The sequence below is a fragment of the Parasteatoda tepidariorum genome, chromosome 9 (assembly GCF_982258835.1).
Source record: "Parasteatoda tepidariorum strain Cologne lab strain chromosome 9, Ptep-v5.0, whole genome shotgun sequence".
Taxonomy (NCBI): Eukaryota; Metazoa; Arthropoda; class Arachnida; order Araneae; family Theridiidae; genus Parasteatoda; species Parasteatoda tepidariorum.
In genome coordinates, this window is record NC_141763.1 from 82,229,584 (window position 1) to 82,253,011 (window position 23,428).

Consider the following 23,428-nt stretch of genomic DNA (forward strand, 5'->3'; position numbering starts at 1 on the left):
AAATATTATAGCGTTTATTTCTATTGAAAACTCTTTTATATATTTTAAAATATTTTTTAAAATTACTGAACTGAAATATTCTTCAGTGTTTTATTAAAAGAATAAAGTTTTAAATATCATTTTTCTATTAATAAAAATAGAGTTTCAATGACTTTCTCTAAATTTTTCGGATATATGCCTAATTTTATATTACAGTTTCTTTTAATGTTGCTATTTTCATTCATACTGGAATGCTTAATTTTTTTCCTGGAAAAATTAAAAGTTTATTTTAGAATTCCCTAAAATCTACTTTTGGGAAATATGGGTGATAGTATGTTTAAATTTTCCCAAGTTTTCAAAGAATGGTTTGCGATGGAGTTTCACAAACCGTTTAACGTGTTTTTAATTTTTACAAACTATTTTAGCATATTCACTTAGTTTACTCATTAACAAGAGTATTATAAATAAGACAAATCTTTTAATATTATTAGGCGTAGAACTTTCTTACTATTGGGTCAGTTTTCAATATTAGTTAATTTCCATACTGATTTCCAATTTCAATGTCGCAAAGATTTGCTATTTAAAAATACAGTCCCTATAGCTTAGTCAGGAGAATGTTTTTTTTTTTAAAATTTCACTTTTTGCATATTTCGCTATATCTTAAACACTTTTAAGTGATAGAATGTATGTTATGATGTCTAATTCTGACGACCACTATATACAGCTTAATTCTCATAGAAGGTGGCTGTACACCTTTGATGGTTAATGCATCATATTACGAATCTAGAGGTCCTTGATTCGTCTCTTGGCTCATTAAACGTACATCTGTCTCACACAATTCTCTCTCCACACGCGTTTTTCTCAAAAATGATTGAATGAGTTTTAATTTTGAATACATGGGGTTTTTTAAATTTGACTACTATTTTTTTTATTACTCTTTTGACACATTTTTGCTCGAATTCGAAAAATCCTTTTTTACAACGTACGATATTATATGTTTTAAATATTTTCCTTCAATAATTTTTTTTTTATGAATTCTTAAAAAAGAAAACAGATTTCTGAAACTATTGAAGCTATTTTAAGAGCCTTTGTGAAACGTTATGGCGACTGCATTATTTAATAAAATGATGAATTTCTGAGAAACTTAACTTGAACCACTCAAACTATGTCAGAAAATAAAGTGGAAAAGTACAATCAGAAAAGAACTTTAAAGAAAGTAAAACGTTAATTTTAAGAGATAAAGTTTTATTAAAATAGTATCCTATAATTATTATTTTCTTTTTGAATTTTCTAAAAATAACTTTAAAAAAAAAAACTTAACAGTTATTTTTCTCACTTTCATAAAACTCACTTTCATATTGCACAATTTTATACAATAATGGAAATCCAGTAAACATATCATGATTCCTTTTAACTTCCCCAGCAGGCATATTAGAAAGTGAAGTGAAAATGTCTAATCAAAATTCGAATAATAACACTAAAGAAAGCAAAACTATGTTTTTTAGTACAAAAAGTGTTTTAAACGCTTTGCCTTTCAAGAGAACAAGTGTTCGTGAACAAAGGCACATTGAAATAACGATACCATTACAACGAGAGAAAGTTCATCGCATTAATATCATATCTAATCCGATTAGCATTTCGTGAGTTTAAGATGTTATTTTCGGTTGTCATTGTTATGGAACAAAACTTGAAAGCAAAACTGTTCGTTCTTGAATGTATAAAGTAATAGGAATTAGTCTAGTTTCATTGTTAAGACGCGTGAAGACTTCTTAAATTTTGACTTCCAAATTTAGTGTTCAAGATGTATAGCATTTAGCTTTTGAAATGAAGTTAATTTCACTTTCGGATACTATAAATGAACTTATCGTGTGATTACCAGATAAAAGTTTTATGTATGTAACTTGTTCTGTTCAAAAAGTTAGATTATTTTTATAAAGCATTAAGGTATTCGGCAACTTTTTCCTGAAATATTAATATAAAATTTTAAAATCTAATTTATTTGTTTAATTATGTGAAAAACCTTATAAAACTGGCAAAAAATATTTATATTATTATTATTTTTTAAATGACCATTTTTAGGTAAAAGTACGGAATTTTTTTGCATATAAGCTAAACATTGTAAAACAATTTCTATCTCTAAAAACAAAAAAATTATTATTGAATTTTATTTAGACGGTTATCAACTATGTTTTGAACAATTATTTTAAAAGCAAATGCATATACTACATTGTTAGGGCTCAATGTAGTTAAAAAAGAAAAATTTTAAAAATTTTCGCACTTGTCTTTGCTAAAAAATGCATAAGAAAAATTCTTCATTTCTCTTTTATTCTAAAGTTCAAAACATGTATACTATAATCATAAACACTGATGGAAAATTGTAGACAATTATTTTAAACACAATATTAGAAGTCGTGTTTAAGGTAGTGTAAAGTGTGAAAAAAAATCTGATTTTGAGATAAACACATTTAAAGACTTAAAATCATTAGTCTATCCACTGTTATGGTTTTGCACAAAAACTGCGATTACTTAGTAAATAATTAGAGTATAAATAGAGTAAAGTATTTTAAGAAAGCTAAACCCAAAATCTTGTTTTTGCACTTAATAACCTTAAATAATGTTTTATATATTCTATTACGAATTGCTTTTACAAGATACAAGTATAATAAATTATTACCTGAAATTAACTTTTATTACTTAAGTGAAAAGACTTTACAGACTTTGTATTTTAAAAAAGTTGGTAATAAGTGATAATTATTTAAATGGACATTAAAAAGAGATAATCATGCGTATTTTTTGTTAATGCATTAGAGTAATCTTTAAAGTTTTATTAGAACAATTAATTTAAAAACACGCGTTCTTTCCAAGAATGAGAAAAAGATCAATTCTGGCTATCGTTTATTATGAAAATTAGTATCTTTCAGTATTAAAATATGCCATTGCTAAATATTAACGTTAGCTGTTCTTGAATTAAACAACATTCTACTGTTAAATAAATAATATGAAGAAACTAAATCGGTAAAATATTACTCGATTAGAATAACAGAATAACTTTATTAGATTTAAAACTATGCAGATGGAAATGAAAGTTGACATAATTCAAGCTCTCGAAAATAGGCACCCATTCTCAAGACTTGCGAGACCTGAATAAGAAACAAAGATGAGAAAACAAAGGTGTGAATCCGGGTAAATACATTCGATAGAAATCCATTCTTTTTTGTTTCATTCTTGACTACTGCATCTTTCCAATTTTGTTTCTCACATTTATTTCCCATTTTTGTTGGCAACTTTGGTTTTTTTGTTTCAAATCACGTCTGACAAATCATAAAAATAGACACTTATTTTCGGGTGATGGAAACATGTCTACTTTTATTTCCATCTGCATATTTTTGAAGCCAATGAAGTTTTTTTTGATCAAGTACTACATACAATTCGTTCATTTTCCCAAAAAATATATTAAAGTATAGCTATCTAATAATATTCATATGTAGTTAATCTTCGATTTCAAATAGATGATAAATGTTATATTAACTTCGAATTGTAAAAAGTAAGGAAATTATTTTGCATTGCATTTATTAAAAAATATTAATCGCTCCAGATGTTATCCTCTAAATATAAATATAAACAGTTGTTGGTTCTCTTCTTTGTTAAATAAAAATGACGGTACGATCTGAAAGACTGAAGTAAATTCTCCAACAATACATTTACACTTAAAAATCATCCGTCTATGGAAAGTTTAAAAATAGTCATCTTATTGTTGAAGTGGGACAGAGCGAAGGAAACAATTTCTTCTTGTCTTTTTACAGAATAGTAAAGGGTTAAGTGATTTTTCATAAATTTTTCCTCTACTGGAAGAAGACACACTTATCTTTGACACTTCTTTTTCCCACATTAATTATCCAAAACTTTTTCCCCAAATAAACGAATACCACCTGTCAACAGATAAATGTATGAGTGTGTCGTTCCATATTTGTATTATCTGAATTCCAAGGTGAGCAAATAAGTGAAGGAACTTATTTTATAATTTGAAACTCTACTAGCTGAAGCTTATTTCGATAAACATCGATATCAATACTATTTTGCTGAAAACGTTTTTTGAATTTAAATCTAGATCCTTACACTTTAATTTACATTAATTTCAAATGTGGCTTTGTCATTTAGGAGATAGCACCAGCTGTATTTAAATATTTTATTTAAACGTTTGTAATAGTTCGAGCATTGAATACATATATATATAGCCAAGACATCTTCTTGAGAGCATATTGTTCAAAAACATAATAATACCATCAACAATATTTTCATAGTAGTCGTAGTAGTAGTGGCTTATTGAGCACTTGAGCCGCATAATGGGCTATTGGCGACGGTCTATGAAATATCCCTGAAGATGATCCGAAGACACGCTATACCAATTTTGATCCTCTGCGGAGGGGATGGCTCCCCTGCTCTGATAGCCCGGTGACCTGAGTGGAAAATCGAGCACTTTACGGTAGAACAGTTTAACGATGACCGATAGCGCTCATTCTCGGTTTTTTCACAGACTGATCAAAGTGGTCACCCACCTGCGCATTGACCGCAGCCAGTGATGCTTCATTTCGGTGATATGCTGGAAACCTTATATTTTTATAAGTTATGTTGTCTTGAGAATGAAGATATAAGCTTCAACTATTTCCATTTTGAAGAATGGTACTTGATACCGCTGCGTGTAATGGAGGAAAGGAAAGAGAGAGAAAAAAAAAACGTCTCAATAAATGAGTACCACCTGCATGGATTTAAATTCATTTAACAATTATAACAGAAAATTTACTTCGAAGAATTATCTGCAAACTCAAAATCTGTCACATCTACAAATATTTTATCACTGTTTGGTGAGACTTAATAAAACATACAGATATTTAGTGATAAAGTAATTTTATTAAAATATTTATAACTAAAAATAAGTAGTATATCTGTAATTGGTGCAAAATAGACTAAATATCTTTCACATACCACTGTTCTATAGTACAGCATGCATTTATTACTAAAATTATCCCTAATTTTGCCATTATGCTTCTTTAAAAAGTTTCATACCTTCTTTTTTTGTTGTCAAAATATGTATGTTCTATTAATGAAAAGATGACATATTAGAAAGACGGTAATTAGCAAACATTGTGGAAACAATTTAATTCTTCCTCGAAGAAAGGTAAACAAAACTTTGATGTCTCGAATTGCTTTGAGCAAAAACCTCGTCTAATCTTCGCATTACCGGATTAGATAAAGAAAGTTGTAAATTATAATTCTCTTGCAGTGAATTTGAAATCGTGACAGAATTGTGAAAAGTTATCGTGTTCATAAGCGCATAAATGATAAAAATTAAGGAAAAAATAATACACATTGAAAAGATTTGATACAAGTAAATTTATTTAAAAATCCTTACTTTCATCTGCGTAACTATAATATAGAATTATTGCAATCTTCCACAATATTATGTTAACTTTAACTTAAGATATTTATCTAAACTAAGTTTTTAAGAAGAACAAGGCGGTATTTATAAACTTTGATGCAATTCATTTCGTAAATTGATTCCAGACATGTTAAATCAAATAACAGATAAGAAATCAAATAACACAATTTGTACTCTTATCACATAGTAAAAAATCATAGATCAATGTTTAATAGCAGAAAGATCGATTTCGGAAACCTATGTATGCCTAATTAAATCTTAAATCACAAAGCGAAATTCTGGTTATAAGCAAACCTAAATTAATAAATGAAACAATTCTCATTAACGGACGCCAAGTGTATAAACTGCACCGTTTAATCGCCAAAAGATTACTTTCTCTTTCTTAGCCAGCAAATCTAGTTCTTCTCAGCTTCATTAACATTTGTATGGTAGTTGCAATGACCTAGGCATGATTTAAAAATGCTTCAGGTGTTCGAATTATCATGTTTTTCCTAGCGTCTAGGCTTTCATTCACAAATTCGTTTTTAAAATAAAATTCTTTCAGATATAATTAACATTTGACATTTATTTCGCACTTTAAGACCTAAACATACTGCTCAGTATGAAAAGATTGCGCAAATATTAGAAAATCAAATACATCACCAATAGAGGCTTGCCTGGTGACAGTCAGAATTTTTGCTTGGCTAAATGGTAATAAAAGTTCTACGCTTTCATTAGGAATTAGCCTCATTCAAAATTAGGAATAGCTTTCATTAGCCTCAGTTCAAAAATATTCTAAGTGAAATTTTAGTGAATTTAGAAAATATGGATTTAAAGAAAAGTGTTTTAAGGAATAAAGAATAACAAATGAAACTATTAGTGATTTTATAATGAAATAAAAAAAAAGTTTTAAACAGATCAAAACATAATTTTAAACTCATTTGTTTTTCTTAGAATTTTTCATAGTACCTTTTTACGATAGCTAAGTTCTTAAATATTTATATTATAAGATTGCAATCACTTATCTGCTTCTTTCATTATAATTTTTATAATTTTGATGCTTGTTCATCGCAAATTGAAGAGCATTTTATTTGTAATAAACAAAAGTTTAACGAGCTTTTTTTAACTTTAGCTAAAAGGCTTGCAGTACGCTTAAAAAGGTTGCGAGCCATACGCGAAAAAGATATTTACTAAATCAAATCTTTTTTAAATCTTTAAAGATTTTTTAGACCCTACACTGCTTAAATTTGGAATAATATTTAACACTTAATAGCTAAACTCGGGTTAAAATAACCCGTATATTATAAAGTGTACAATAAAATTGGTATGCGATAAAAATTATATACAATAAAATTGGTATACTAAAAGTAAACAATGTAATTGGCGGTATGCAATTTGGTGGGTAGCTATTAAGCTTTAATTAGAATTCAGGTAATGTATTAAGTTTAGTATTAACTTTAATGCAATGTCTGGTAAAAACCATTAAATTTTTTTTAAATACTCAAGGAATTTTTTATTTTTATTTATGGGACAAAAACATGATTTTTATTCGTGTATTCCTACATATAATACTAATTTTCTTTGATTAAAGTAATATATAATTTTTATAAATTGAAACGATAATCCAGGGAACTGTGATTCAAAGGAACTCCAGTATTTAAAACGGATTCAATATCATAACATTAGGATATGATGTGTTAATAAATCAGAATTTATTTTATTAATTCGGACTTTGTTTTAATTATTTCGTTTCGTTTCACATGTAGGTTATATTTTGCGATTATTTTTCGTTAAAAACTTTTTATGTCTAGGTGCGTTTTAGTTTTATTAATGCAAGTCAAATTTTATTTACCCTAATAAAACTGGACAACTAAATGTTCTTAATTAAAGGATGGCTCAGGGGATAGAGCGTTCGCCTTCCTATGAGGCGAACCGGGCTCGAATCCCAGTTGATATGAATTCCGCATCCGGCTTGCAACGACCACAGTGCTGACGTGAAATATCCTCAGTGGTAGACGGATCATGGGTTAGAGTCCCCTTGCCATCAGGCTAACCGTGGGAGGTTCTCGTGGTCTTCCTCTCCATGTAACGCAAATGTGGGTTAGCTCCATCAAAAAGTCCTCCACGAAGGCAAATTTCTCCCAATACTCGATTCAGGAGTTCCCTTGTCTTCTGGGTTATGTACAAAATTTCAAGGCTACGGAGTTGAACATTAGTAGTTGTAAACCCATAAAAGTTGGGTCGGCTGTTCAACAACGGTTATATATATAAAAAAAATCAATATTATTTATGAAGGATTGAGATATTAAGTCGCTTCTCTCAAATTTATTCTTAAATATGTAAATTTTTTTGAAATGATATTTGCACTCATATATCTAAAATACGGCTTATAATTTATAACTAACTAGATGAAACAGTTATATAATAAGCTCAGTGCTTTCAAAAGAGCGATGCTACTACAGCTACTTTTATGAATTGGAATAAAACTTCTTTCGACCTCACTTTTCCTCTTCGACCTCACTCTTTAATGACGTCATTCAGTATCTCTCTCTAATCTTTTCCAATGATCTGTGTTTGTGGTCGTGATACATTAATGATTAAGACCGTTAGGTAAGTTGGAAGAAAATGAGCCGGAAGGCTATATAGAAAGGAAAATTTGAATGGAATTACCAAAGGAAGAAATTACAAAGCGATGGATTATGGTTTATTCTCCTATTAAGAGAAATTGATTACTAAAAATTCCCAAACTTACAAAGCAGAAACTAACTTACGAATAGAACTCATTACAATTAGAAAAGATCACGGCTTGTAAAAAGATTTTAGGTTTCATAACTTCTATGTAAAATGTTTAGTAAAATGTTTAGTCTATGTAAATATAGTTTAGTTTTTAAAGTTTTAAAGTGTAAATTATATAAATATTAACCTTTCTTTAAGTAAAAAAAATGCATTTTTAGTTTTTTTACACGTATAAAAATTTGTTTACTCTTTTTGGTTCAAAACCTTTTCGAAATTTTTTTTTAATAAAAATTATAGCAGTATCAGATGAATTCACACAAGAATCTTCAAATTATGTAAGATATTATCTGCAACTGAGAAATTACTTTACACTGAGAAAAAATGTATCTTCAAGATTAACAGAATAGGGTAAAATTTACAGTGTTTCTGGCTGTGTGAGAGCACCAAAAACCTCCGTAATTTTTACCTAAGGTGTTTGATAATGAATTTGGTAAAATTAACAATGATATATAGTTTAATACTATGTTACGTACATAGGTTAAAACTACCAAATAAATGGTGAAATAAGTGACAATTTTTTAGACTAGTTTGGCAATTCTATCATCATATATTAGAGAATGGCATAAAAACCAATTATTTGGTTAAAATTACATTTCTGATTTGTATTTTTTACTAAATGTGTGGTAATAAGAGCTATAATGTTTGAAAAGTAGAATTTGCTGTAAACCACTACCATATGAACGGGAAAAATTACCAAACGAATAATTTAAATATGGTATATTTTAGCCTTTTTTTAACCAGAATTTTTTTTTCTTAAACCAGAACTATTATTACCAAAGAGTACTGCAATTTTACCATTTTACCGGAATTTGTTTTTCCGTGTAAATATAGATTGCGATAAATTACATTTATTTTCATACTGTCAAATGAAAGGATATTAAAGCATGTCTGTTTTTTTTAATGAAATTTATCTATAGAAAATATTTCAGTAATAATTTGCAGTATTCGAAGAGCAGTAACTCTACTAAGTATATCTTTTAGTAAATACTAAAATAAAGTTTTCTTATTCTATCACAAAACAAAACTTCAACACGATTGTTCTTTGAGAATTAATTCTATAATGAATTATATAGATTTTTACGCTATTTATAGCAGTTAATTTCTTTTCAAATAATAATTGTTTGTAAGTAAATAAAAATGTCTTTAAAGATGTCAAGGGTTTTTAGATTTGCGTATCAAAGAATGAAATAGCAAGTGGAGAAAGCTGAGAATAAATAATAAAGGTGAACAAGTGCTACGCTACTGTGATTGTTTCGCGAAGCAGAAACAATTCTTTTTATTTTACGTTTTTATTCTCTGCTTTGTGTCTTTGTAAAGAAGCTCACAAATGTTTTGAGCATCTCTCGCGTGTCTAAAGTATCCCGAGGGCGAAAGGGAACGCTTTTCAAACATTGCGAAAATTTGTCATTAACTTTACATAAATACACTATAGTGTTCTATCTGATGAAATGTCACTCAATCAAGTACCGTTACAAAATTGTAACGCTACTTGGGTTTATATGATAGCACTCACTTAAAAAGATAAATTTACATCGAGAGTTTAATTTATCATTCGATGCTTTGAATATTTATGTGGATTTTGTCCTTTTCGAGTTTATTCTTGATTAATGATTATTGTTTCAGAATTGAATATTCATGAGTAAAATTGCCTTCTTTTATTTGTTTCATTGAGTTGAACACTTGGGTTTGCTTAATTACAAAATAAGTTAAGACTTACACACTTTTTAAGTAATTTATTTTTAATTGTATGAAGTACTTAAAAACTTTAAAAAAATCATTTCGAAATACTAAACGCTTCACTAGTAAAAATACGGAAACGGGGGTTTATCCAAGAATTTACGTTAACGTAAGCAATTATAGGAAAAATTAGTTCGAACTGTGAAAAAAATCACAAATTGCCTTAAACCCATTTTTTTCCATGGTTTATTTATTCTTTTATTTTATCTTTTTAACAGAAGTGCACCCATATTTCATTTTAAGAAACTAAGTTCATTTTAGATAAATAATTGTTTGAATACTAGTGTTTTTAAAAGACATCTATTAATTTTGGCGAAAATTGCATCAAATTTGGTACATATAGCGATAATCATTAGATAACTAAATCACAAATTATACATATGATATCATAAGTACATATGACATATACATATGATACATATATATGATCTCGAAATAATTTTTGATTGATAAATTTAATTATCATATATCTTTATTATAGTTTATAAACTAAGCCAAAAATTTAACTCGAAATTTTGAAAAAGTTGTATTTCAATAAGGAGAAACAATTCAAATTATTTCCTTTTTAAGAATACATAAAAATCATTATTAATTAAAAATTGAACCAAATGCCTGAATTATGTTCATAAAACACTGAATTAGAAGTAAAATGCTAAGTAAATCATGATAATTGATCAGGTATTGAATTTTATATTTTTAAAAGCAACTCTATGTATACTTTTGGTGCCGTTTTATGTAAAAGTTTCAGTTGTTTTATGTAAAATTTATGTAATATGAATAATTTCGAAACTACCGTAATCTCAGCCAGTTTCACAAAAACTCTTAAACAGTTTTTAAAAACATTCTAATTTTCTAAACGAATTGAATCTAACAAATTTATTTACTGTAATGAGATTTATATCGCAGATAAAGAAACATTAGTTGAGTTTTTAGATTTTATGTATACAATTTATTCATTTCAAAAATATTCGTTAAAACTTTTTATTGTGAAAAAATATAGAAAATTGCATCCTTTATATTATTAATTTTATTTTTTGTTAATACAAACGCAATGGATGTAAGAAATTAAAATTAAAAAAAAATGAAGTAAGACTCACTCATGAATGACTTAAGACATACATGGATAACCAAATATATTGAAAAATCAAGATAAATTGATTCCATTAATTAAATTTTACAAAATAAGTAAAATATTACTAAAAAAATATCTAGATATTCTAGAAAAACATTAATTCTTACATAAATTGCTCACAATAAATTATGATTAAAAAATAATATAAAATTAAGAATATTATAAATATAACTCACCCCTTCCTCTTCCAAATTGAGAATTGAATGTGGCCCTTACGGCCCTATTGTATCCGAGCATTTTACAGACGACGAATGCTTCTCGAATGTCCCATTCATCATCACAAATCGAGCCCCATCGTCCACGATAAAACACTTCAACGTTACCTTCTGTTGGGTTCCGGCCACCAACCAAACGAATGGAGCCGTCAGGGTAGACCGGACCCTCTTGCGTCCTGACCAGAGCTAGGATCGTCAGGACCCAAATCACCAGAAACGTGGGTGCAATCTTCATTATCTTCCTTCTTGATATCCTGTGAGACCAAAAAGAACAAAGTGGGTCCTGAGGAATATTACAGAAAATTTTTTCAAAGAGAAATCAATATTGCACCGAGATAAAAACTCGTGCTTTTGAAATGAGCACGAGGTGCGAAAACAGGACGAGCACCCTGACTGGTGACGTTAATAAAAGTGAATCCGAACCTCCACTGGACTCTGAGAAAGAGCGGAGCAACGAGCCGTTTAACGTATGTAACCTATTTCCTTAGGAATCAGCTGGACCGTCGACGAAGAAAGCCAAGAGCCGGTCGAGAGAGAGAATTTTTTTTCGTTTATTTATTTTTTTTAAAAATAAAAACTAGGGCTGAGGTAGAAAATAAAGCAGTAGAGAAACGGGGTTTCTCTGCAGCAACCAAAACAACCCTCGGTGAAAGTGTTTCCCTGAGGAAGAAGACTGTTCTCGATTTGCTGAGTTAGGCAATAATCTCTAGGGATGCACTATTCCTCAGGACTAGTCAGGAATACCAAGAGGGAAGAGGTTAAAACACAAATGCAGCCAGACGACAAGTCGATGGGTCTTTTAAAACCGCGGCAATTCCCAGATTCATACCTGTCTATCTCTCTTCCCTACCCCCCCCCCTTCCTCAGGCTTCACTCTCTCTTTCATCCCACTCTCCCTCTCTCTCGTGGGACAGGATTCCCCACCTCTCACTTTCACCTTCTCTTAGAGTGGTCATCCTGGGAAATTTTTTTAGTGATATTAAAGAAATTATTCATCATTATTTTTTAATGGAATTTCATCCCTTCAATGGAGAATAGAGGGATTGAACAATGACGTGCTTTTCGTACGTATATCTGGTTGGACGAAACTTGTCGGTTGTCACGTGGGTACACGCACTTCACGCGCACGCACACACAGGTTTTTTCGAAGGTTAACTTTGGCAATATTCTTTCTCTGTTGCAGACGAATTTTTATTCCACACCCACTCATGATTATGGTATGACTCGTGAATAAACACCATCTACTTCCTACAAAATTTAGTCGTGGGAATTTTAACAAAATAGAAGAACCGAGTTATTTAGAACATTATGTTAGGAACAAATTTTACTGTACGAGACATGACTTTTTAGAAGGATTAGTTCAAGCAAATCTTTTCAATAACAGGAGATAATTTTTCCATCTAAATTTATACAAACAAACTATGCTGCGAGCATAAAGAAATTTAAGTTAACGTAAAAAACAAAAGTAATAAACCCCCAAATTTCTTCAGAATTTTTTTCGCAAATGTCATTTGAACATAACAGATTCATTAAAGAAAATTCCAGCTATTATTGAAATCTGAATTCCTATGAACTTTTTAGCAGACAGATGATTTAGCTTTGTGTGAAAATTTTTTTGAATAAATCTCCCAAATTTAAATGTATAAAAGAAAGAAAAAAACGCATAAACGTATGAAATTCTTTTTTCTTTAAAAAAATCAGCAAATTCAGTAAATTGACAGCTATAAGGCTCTGAAATTAGCTTTTATTATTGTCGAAACGCACAACAAATGGATGTACAAAAGGGGTCCTTATTATCCTTCTTCTTTTACTGATGCTTTTGTCCAGCATTTGTATTTTTTGCTATTTTTTATATTACAGTAATTATGGGCTGTTTTTCAGTGTTCTTAAAGAATAAAATAATTGTGTGAAATTCTGCCTTATTAAATAATTTGTTTTTATGAAAAATTCGCTTGCTGTTGTCTATTCTTATGCAGTTTAAAAAGTAAAATTACTTTTAATAACTAATTCCAAAGATCGAATAACCATGCACTAGAAGAAAATATAATTCATGCAAAAGAAACGATATTAATATACCAATTAAATTATAGCAGACTATAGATTAAATTTCTAAAACTGATTAAAATATCTCACTTTTTCTAGATGACGCATGGAAATATATTTCCTTGACGGATTCTGACTTTTGAATTTAATAATGTAGCGTCTAGCTATAATCTAGAAAATATACTTTAGTAGTGCTAGAAAATAGCTTCAGTAAAAGTTGCCTAAAATATGAGCCAATAAGTGTCATCTTGATTTTTTTCATCATTTCTCTAAAACTATAGTTAATCACGAATTGAAAACTTTTTGACCATAGCTATACCGTTCCCTCTAAAATTAACTGATAAAATTTTTTATTCTAACTCATTGATTGGATGAAGAGAGATTAAAAAATTGGACTGTAACAAAAAGCTTCAGCTTCATCCCATTAAACTACTAATTTTAAATATTAATAGCTTGAATTTGAACGAAATAGGGGATATGCATATAAATAGTAAACATTTAAGAAATAGTTGCAATAAAAATAGTTTAAATTTTTTATTAAAACTAGAGAACAGAAATTCATTAAGAGGTTGGATTTGGGACAATTGAAATTACATAATTTACACGATAAACGTTTTTTTAATTCTTTTCCTAACAACTTATAGTTTACATAAAATTAACTTCCGATAAACAAATTACTTAATTTTATGCAAAAATCTCCTTATTTTTCTCAATTAGTTAATCCAATGGCAGAAGTAGAACTATTCGGGTTCAAATGCTAAACCATTTTTCTAGGTAAAATATTAAGATCATATTTTTCAAATCATATCTATTCCCATACAAATCATCAAAAAATGAGTAAGGATGTGCAAAAATATTATAGTTAAGTGTCTGTTTTATTAACTTAAAAATAACTTCTGCATAAATTAATTGGTAATAAAGGTATCTATCTGAAACAAATAAGATTATAATCGAAACCAATAAAGTTATTAAATGTATGGTAATAAGAACTACAATTTTAAAAAACAGAGTTTTCGGTAAGTCATTATTATAGTGAATGATAGAAGTATCAAATTAAATGGTTTAAATGGCGTATATTTTGTTTTAATTATAAGTTTTTTTGGTTTACAAATATTGTAAGTGTTTTACGTGTATATTCCTTTAACAAACCTTTGAAAAAATAATATATTTACAGAGACACAGAATCCCATAGTTAACAGTTCTTGGTATTCATTCTCCGTTATTTAATCAAAAGTATTCTCCGTCATTTATTATTCTCCGTTTAATAAATAAAGGAGAATATTTCATACAAACTTCCATAGAAATTTTCACACTAAAAAACTCGGTCTAAATATTTTCCTTTTAAAAAATCTCTAGAAGGTCAATAATTATACAGTAAATAAAAAGTAAGGTATAAAGACTACTGCAAAATTATTACATTTCCTTAAAAGAGAGTACGACCACAAGTAATTTATTTCAATTAATCCAAATATTGCAACGGTGGATTCCACATGAAGGAACAAACCAAATAATTTCAAGGCCAAAATAATTTTTAAAGCATCTGATTTATTCATCTAAAATGCTTTTCCATTTTTAACAGTGTATTATGTAATATTAATAATTAATAAAATTAAAAAGAACATCAAATCATGTCTAAATTATGCTTTTAAGTTCACTTTATTTGAACGATAAAAACATATTGTTTGATGAAGAATTCTGTTTCTTTTTTATTTCTTTTTGTTTAAATTTCTCTTTCCCATCTTCGAAATCATTTTCCTTTTCGTAATGTATTTGGTTTTTCCTACTTCGCACGTCCTTCGTCATAACAGCATTATTCATGTTTATAGATACAGAAGGGAAAGAATCAACTTTCCAATTAATGAAACATCAACAAAATTTAACTTTTCAAGCTTTCTTTAATTTAAAATTACTTTGTTTAAAAATTTGTGGAATAAATTAGTATATATATATATATATATATATATATATATATATATATATATATATATATATATATATATATATATATATATATATATATATATATATATATATATATATATATATATATATATATATATATATATATATATATTCCACAAATTTTTAAACAAAGTAATTTTAAATTAAAGAAGCTTGAAAAGTTAAATTTTGTTGATGTTTCATTAATTGGAAAGTTGATTCTCTAACTTATTTTTTTCTACAAAGATAGCCAAGTTCTTCATATACTATAGTAAAATAAATTGCAAAATGTTTTCATTCATGCATAAAATTGATCTTACCTAACTCGGGTGTGGGAATTTCAAATCTCACATTAATTTGAAGTCTAAAGCTACAGATTTTTTAAATTACATTTTTAGTCAATTTTTGTTGAAATCTACAGGTTTAAAAATCTTATACATTGCACGGGGTTGAGTAAATGTTGTGTCAAAATTCTCGGAAAGTTAGGGCACATCATCAGGTTTGAAATTGAATGGGAACCCATGCATGGAAATATCGTCTTATATGACCAGGGATGGACCTGTTTAGAATCACTCAAAGAAACAGTTCATTATAGGGTAGCAGCGATATGTTGATATTTCCAGGTAGGGGTTCTCATGCGTTTTTTGGGACGTTTTTCTAAACATTTAAACAACCCCGTGATTCTCCAAATTTAATTGAAGAATTAATTGATAACTAATCCTGACGAATTCATAAAGAAACTGTATTATTTTCCAGCAGTGGTTTTTAAAACTTATTATGCTAATTTGATACCAAAATCAGTGATTCTGTTGTAAAATATATAGAATGTGTGAAACAAAATTAAATTTAAAATATACTATGAATCTAAATTTTCCAAAATGTCATCTTTTAAAAAATAGCATAATTGAAAAAGAGAAGATTTTGTGATAATTTATTAAGAAAAAATATTTTTTCTTCATTTTTAAAAATGATAAATTGTCTTTTAAAATAAACTAAAAATAATCTTGGTTAAATACATCCTCATATTCCTTTTTTTGCCATTATTATACAAATTTCTTAAGTTGTTTTTATTATAATTTGTTTTCCCACAATTATGATTAAAATTAATAAAAAAGTGAAACAAAAGGAAAACAAACAAAAGTTCTTAAAGTGATTATCAAACAAATGAATATAAACAAATCATGATTATGAACAAAAGTAGAACAAAAGAAAATCTCGCTTCTCGAAATAGTTAGATATTTTTTCAATATCCTATATATATCATTTTATATATCATATTTTTTTAAAACATAAAATTTGGTTTAGCCTTCGATGTACATCGACCTCTTCCTATTTCATTAGTTTCATACCTTCTTACCTTTATAAGAACAGTTAAAGAGAACTGAAAATTCAATAACATTGTTATTCTCATTATTCTTATCACATTAAATCTTTCTCTTACTTGTGAAAACATAATGAATAAAAATAATTTTTGTTACAGTATTACAGTTATAAATACGCTTTCCTTTAAATTTTTTTATTGCTTTAGGATTTATCATTTCCTTATTTATAATTTTCTTTGATGAAGCTATTTAATCAATAGAAAACCACTCATGATTTATGCAATTCATATAACATTATTTTCAAGAAAGCCAAATAAAATTTTTGAAAATACTAACATTAAGTCTTTAAATTAAGTATTCAAAGGAAATTTTTAAAAATAGCTCTATTAAATATGAAATAAAAATATATACTTTTATATGTATGTATTATTATATAATAAAAGTAATAATACTAAAAATCACTCTAAAGAGGTATATTGGTTTCCCCTAAGCATTTCACGTAATTGGAACATTTAAATAATTTGTAACATTTCATTTCATTTATTCATAACATTTTCATATACATTCGAATCTCGCTAACTCCAACCTCGATTTCACGAATTTTTCGATATCTCGAAGAAAAAAAAAATTCGCTTCAAATTTTCTATACACTTAATGTTAAAAAAACCTCGATTTCTCGAATTTTTTTTTCTAATCCCTCGATAACTTGAATTTTTTTTCTCCATAAATAGTGTAGATTTTTTTTCTGAAAATAAAAAAAAATTCCAAAAAAAATAAATTAAGAATAAAAAGCCAATTCTCATAATCATAATCAATTCTCAAGCAAACACTTTCTGCAGTGGACACTGTAAGGAGATTTATTGAGAGGCAGCTGAATATGTCAGAGGAGAAATTTAAAGCCATAGTCCACTTAGAAAGTGTTATAGACAAACTTTCTTACACATCTCTAAAGCAAACAACAATTGGATCTTTTTAAGTGTAAAAAGTGTTTTTAGAATAAATATCGAATGGTAAATAAGGTATGTAAAGAGCATTTTTCTTTATTTTAACATCGATAACATGCGATTTTCGATAATACGAATTTTCGGTATCTCGAATTTTTTCTCCTCTCCCTTCAAGTTCGAGATATCGAGGTTTGACTGTATTTCATTCATGACAAACTCGCTTTAACAATGACAACAAACAATCTAAAAGCAACATAAAAGGAAAATGTAATAAGAAATGTTTCGATTATTCAAGTTTAATGCTATTCAAATTTCCACAAGAAATTATTTAAATCACGAAAGAATGTAATTATGTTTCCTTTTTGATATATTAAATATTTTAAACATTTCCTTTTGAGTGAATAAAATTCAAATAATAATAATAATAATAATAAAAACAAGATTTTATGCCGAAAAGAATAATGTGAATCCTTCCGCATCAGGTTAATACTTGTAAACATATTCTTGATTGATCATGGCCAACTGATTTTTCTATTCTGTTTTCTTCGGTCTATAGATGCGAAACATTAAAAGCAAGTTCATAGATAATTGATTGTAACGCCTACATATTCAGCTTTAAAGACAATTACAGCCTAATGACTCAGGTTACTACTTCAAGTTCGGTGATTTGTCTGATTGTTATGTTTAACCTTAAAGACAATAACGTTATGTTTAAAAAGTAAATAAACAGTCACACGGTATAATAATGAACAGCAAGTTAACCTCGTGTGTCATAAAAACACGAAATATATATGTCTTCCGATATAATTAAATGTAGTTTGTTTTATTATGTCTTATCTTTTGTCTTTATTTCTCGCATTTACTTACACACGCATATCCAGGATTTTTTTTTTATAAAAAAATTATTATTTATTTATTTATCTAAACACCTATATTAAAAATGTGCAAAATTTTTTAGATATATTAAATATATTTATAAGTCTCAATTTAAAACAAGAACAATTGAAACATAATTTTTTTGTAAAAAAAGGCAAAAAACAATTCAAAACTATTTAGCATTGATTAAAAAAATAAAGTTACAACAGTAAAATGAAACAAAAGTAAATTTATTAGAATAATTATGAAGCTGTATTATCATTTTCTTAAATATGAAAAGATTAATATAATTGTTAATATGAATTATCATTCGAATAATTTCGAATCGATAAATTTTTTTACTGACTACAACATTTTTTAAATTTATTTTTATTTCATGATTTTAGTTCAATGTATTTAACTTAAGCCTTTAAATTAATTTTATCTAATGTAAGCATTTAAAATGTGACTAAATAAAATTGTAGCAATAAAAGAGATTTTTCAAACGCATTTTACGTGGTTTTCAATGTGCACTGTAAAAAATTCCGTATTAAATTTCGGTATCAAATACTGGCATTTTGAATGCATCTCCTGTAAAATCTATTTCAACCTCTTAACAGTGAAACATTATACTGTGAGTATTACAGTAATATTTATTTAATTAGAATGATTTAGTGATTTTAAAGTAATGATTACTGCAAAAATTACGGTTCTTGGGACATAACGTGTTCCAGTAAAAATGATTTTATGGTAAAACCGGCACTGAGGGTGCCGGTACTTCTTACCTTTTATTTTATCCGGAATTTTTCACAGTAAATATGTAATGGTAATAAATATGCATAAAATATGCATATTTCTTATTATTGTAGGTAAAGTAAAGACTAATACTCAGATGTTTTAGCCTTAGAATGTAACAATATATAGTTATGAGCTATATCCTTGTATCACTTCATAATCTATTTACCTCTATATTATTTTTACAGAATCTGTATAAACGATGATTCATATAAATCGACTAGATTTTTGGCTTAAAGTTTTTTTTTTCTGTGTATTTAAAGAGGAAGACCAACTTGTCACCAGAGAAAACTAACAAACAGTAAAAAGATAAAAAATTTTCTAATACAATATTTTTGCCGCATTTTTGACAGTATATTGAAATTATAATACGAAGATTAAGTTTGTTTCTGATACTTAAAGGAGGAATTTTGTGTTTTTGGGTAATTTCATTGATTCAGATAATATTATTTATTCATTTTTCAGAAATACTTCCTAATTGTGTCAAAAAATTCAATTAGTTTTTTCAAGATCACGTGCTTTGATTTCAATGAGATTTTTTAATGATTAGGGGTTAAAAAGCTAATATTAAATTATTGAGATTTTGTTATAAAAGTACATTGCGGAAACCGTTAGGACACTTTTTAAATGCTTAATTAGTTAAGTGTATTAATATATTTATTTAAATTATTATAAAATAAAATATTCTTAAGTAATTATTCTAAAATAACAAAATCAGATCAAAATTACAGTTTATTTTAATTTAAACTGTACGTAAATAAAATAAATTATTTTTTTATTCTAAATAATTTATTTTTTTGTTGTTGAAAATATCATAAATACATTTTTAGTTTCTTTCCGTTTTTGCGCTTACGTGCGAAAATAATAGTTTTAAATTAGATTCAAAGGGAAATTTGTTTTGATACATCTGATATTCTTTTATTCTTAAAAAAAAACTTCCGCATTTATAAATTTCTAGTTTCTTTACATCAGTGATAGAATGGAAGAAAACTTATTACTGTTTATTTACAATTTTCTCCATTTTCTACGCAAAATATAAAAGTAATTTTGTATTGTTTTCGAGAGTGGTAAATGCCTTCGAAATGTGGAGCATTCCACCCGTAACTTGTATTCTTTGGAATTACTTTGGAATTATGTTGCGATTCAGAATAATCAAATTTCTTTTATTCTATAGTTTTAAAATATATGATATTTACTCGTCACAAAAGAAAAAAACTATTTATTGCTTTAAAGTGTTCTTTTAAACATTTTCTACATCACTTCACGTCATCATCATCATCACACTACATCATCATTACATATGTTTAATTAGAATCTAATTTGTATCAGGTGTTATAAGAAGTGACACTAGCAGAAATTCCACGTATGAATTTTTTCCAAAACTAAAAGCATAATCTTTTTTTACAACTGAATTTTAAAAATAACGAGCTCTCGTTAAATACACTATTAGTACAATCACAAATATAATAAATTCAAATTATAATTACAGTTTTGGAAAATTATTTGTGTCTAAATAAAGGTTTCAAAACTGAAATTGAACAACCACAAATGAGCCACAGGTAAAATAAGTTAATTAAATAACCACAATGGCATAGTTTAACCTATAACCTTTACTTATATTAAATAACAAAGCAAATGCGGCTGGAAAATACATAAATAAAATATTAGTTAGTATGGAATCCTGAAATATTTCAGATATTTTCAAAATTGAAATGAAGTGAAAAATTTCATGCAAAGAATATTGGAAATATAAAAAAAAAAAAAAAAAAAATTACACAAAAATGTCTACGAAAAATTTCTATTGTATTTTGTACTTATGAAATTTTATTTATTTTTCTACTAAATACATTCAATTAATATCTTTTAAATAAATACCCATTCTAATACTTTCTGAAATACTTAGAGCCAGAGCCAAAAGTTTCAAAATTTATCTACGACAAAAATAAATTTGCATGAAAATAAATTGTCTATAGTCTTTTGAAATAAAGAAAAAAAATGTGTTTTTATATAGCACCTCAAGAAGATTGTATAAATGCAGTTAAAATGTAAAATTTTCAGAAGATGTAGGTACAGTTTGGTTAAATTATATAAATGTCGATAACCTTTAAATTACTTCAGGGTACATCATTTGTTAAGAGTTAATGAGTTCGTAAAAATTATATTTGCAGGGCAATTGGAAAATGGTTTCATTATTAGAGTTAGAGACTAAATTCTCAATAGTTGAAGATTTTGGCGCAATAAAATGATAAGCCACGTTTAAAAATTATTCAGAATAATAATTAAGCTAAAAAAAACATGATTTCCATCTAGGCAATAAGATGTTTCAGAATTTTGTACTATTATTGGAAAGAAAATTTAGAAATTGTTAAGTACACGACTGAAGACAATAATGAAAATTAGGTTGGGGAGAGACTGTCCCCTTTTGAGGACTATAATTATATTGCCCCAAACCTTTTGATTCATTTTGAAAGAAACATTTTTAGATGCGTTATTTATCAAAGGGAAACTTAAGTCTGAAAATAGTTTTGAATCAAAGCAAATATCTTATTTGAAAAGTAATAGGAGGGTCAAATAACTTCAAACTCAGTGAATTTTTTAATGAAGTTCATACACTTATTTATTTAAGAGGATAGGGACAGTAATAATCCTTTCGTAAACCAACTGAAAAACTGAAAAACACAACAATAGTTAAATTTAAAAAAAGTTAGATAGAGATGGTTTTGCTACACTGTTCAAAATAAAATTTGGATAAGTAATAGTTTTTTCTTTGTAGATATTTTTAGACCTGAAAATGTCGAAAAAATTGTAAAACATTATCTGAAACTAATGTTTTAGGTTTTTAATTCTACAATGAAGACTAATTTATGATGGACTCTTAAAATTATTGCAGATGACACCTCAACATGACTCATTCGTCTCCTTGCCTTAATTTAGAAAAAATAGTTAAGAGTTTCAAATTGGAAAATCAAAGTTTGATTTGCATAAAAATTTAAAAACTTAAATTCAATTGAGCACTCATAATATTTAAAAGAATCATTTGAATACGATTAATGGTAAAGTCCCTCAAATAATAACGCACGATAAATAATAGTATGTAAGTCAAGATACACGATGATGAAATCAAGAATTCACTGCCTATGCGTTCTTGAGATTTCAATCTAAGAATAAATATATATTTTTGTATCTGCATATGCATTCTTATCCTCGCAATGAAGTATGATTAAATTAAAAAGTATTTAAATTCCTCCAACAAAGATCCAAAAATGAAATTACGTGTCTTATTTTTAGTAGTTAGTGAATCGTGTGAAACAAATGAATACATTATTCTACTTCCTTACGAAGCTACCGAATAATATTCAAAATCTCCTTGAAATACCGCAAACACTCACTTCTAACAATGGAAGGAATATTTTCGTCATGATCAGCTAACATTTTTGACGCCCTCAAGAATATTCGTCTCTGATGTAAAGAGAAAAAAAAATGACGCATTTTATAGTCCTTTCTAGTTCATTATATTGCACTATAATACATTTGACCTTTTCATGGAGAGAAAATGCTTATAAATAATTGTAGGATATATATATATATTTACAAATAAAATCAAGAGAAACAATAGACTCTTGTCAACACTATATTTGACTGTAAAAATTTTTAAAAATGTGATATCGTGATAGACGATTTTAAGGTCAAAAGTTGTATTAAAATTAGACTTTTTTTATTTTAATATCGCATGTATAATTCAAAGGTTATTGATTGTTTGTGTAAATATGTATAATTCAAAACACGAAAACCACAATAAAGTTCTGAATTAAAATTAAACCTTTAGTTTTTTGATTAAATAAGTATAATTCAATGCTCAAATAAAATTAGACTTTTTTTTAAGACATATGAAAGCACAAAACATTTAATCAAACCAAATAATTTTTCATTCCATTGATTTATCATTCTCAGTTTTGACCTTGATGTCTAATGTGTTTCTTGCGCATTAGACTTTAGGGCTAATATAACTTAGTTTTTTTAGTCTATTTCTTACAGAAATCTGAGATATATCAAATGTTTCACTTTCCTTAATTATATTATAAATGTGTATATTTATCAAAATATATTTTTAATTAAAATCATTATGCTTAAAATTCACAATAAATACCATTAAAAAGTTTGGATCGTATTGAAGCAAGGTATCGTACGAACTTTCAACAATCTTGATTTTGTAAACCATATTAAGATTGTAATTAGTTGAACTGTATTATCTT

General features: G+C 27.3%; 1 protein-coding gene across 1 annotated transcript in view; it reads right to left on the reverse strand.

Annotated features, from left to right (window-relative positions):
- The window catches only part of LOC107442561 (lysyl oxidase homolog 3A), a 66,063-nt gene extending 53,968 nt beyond the window's left edge, over positions 1-12,095 (reverse strand). The window contains exon 1 of the mRNA XM_043041409.3: positions 11,237-12,095. Within this exon, the coding sequence (XP_042897343.1) occupies positions 11,237-11,510 (274 nt within the window). The 5' untranslated portion in view covers positions 11,511-12,095. The remainder of the gene's footprint in view (positions 1-11,236) is intronic.
- Positions 12,096-23,428: the final 11,333 nt, after the last annotated feature.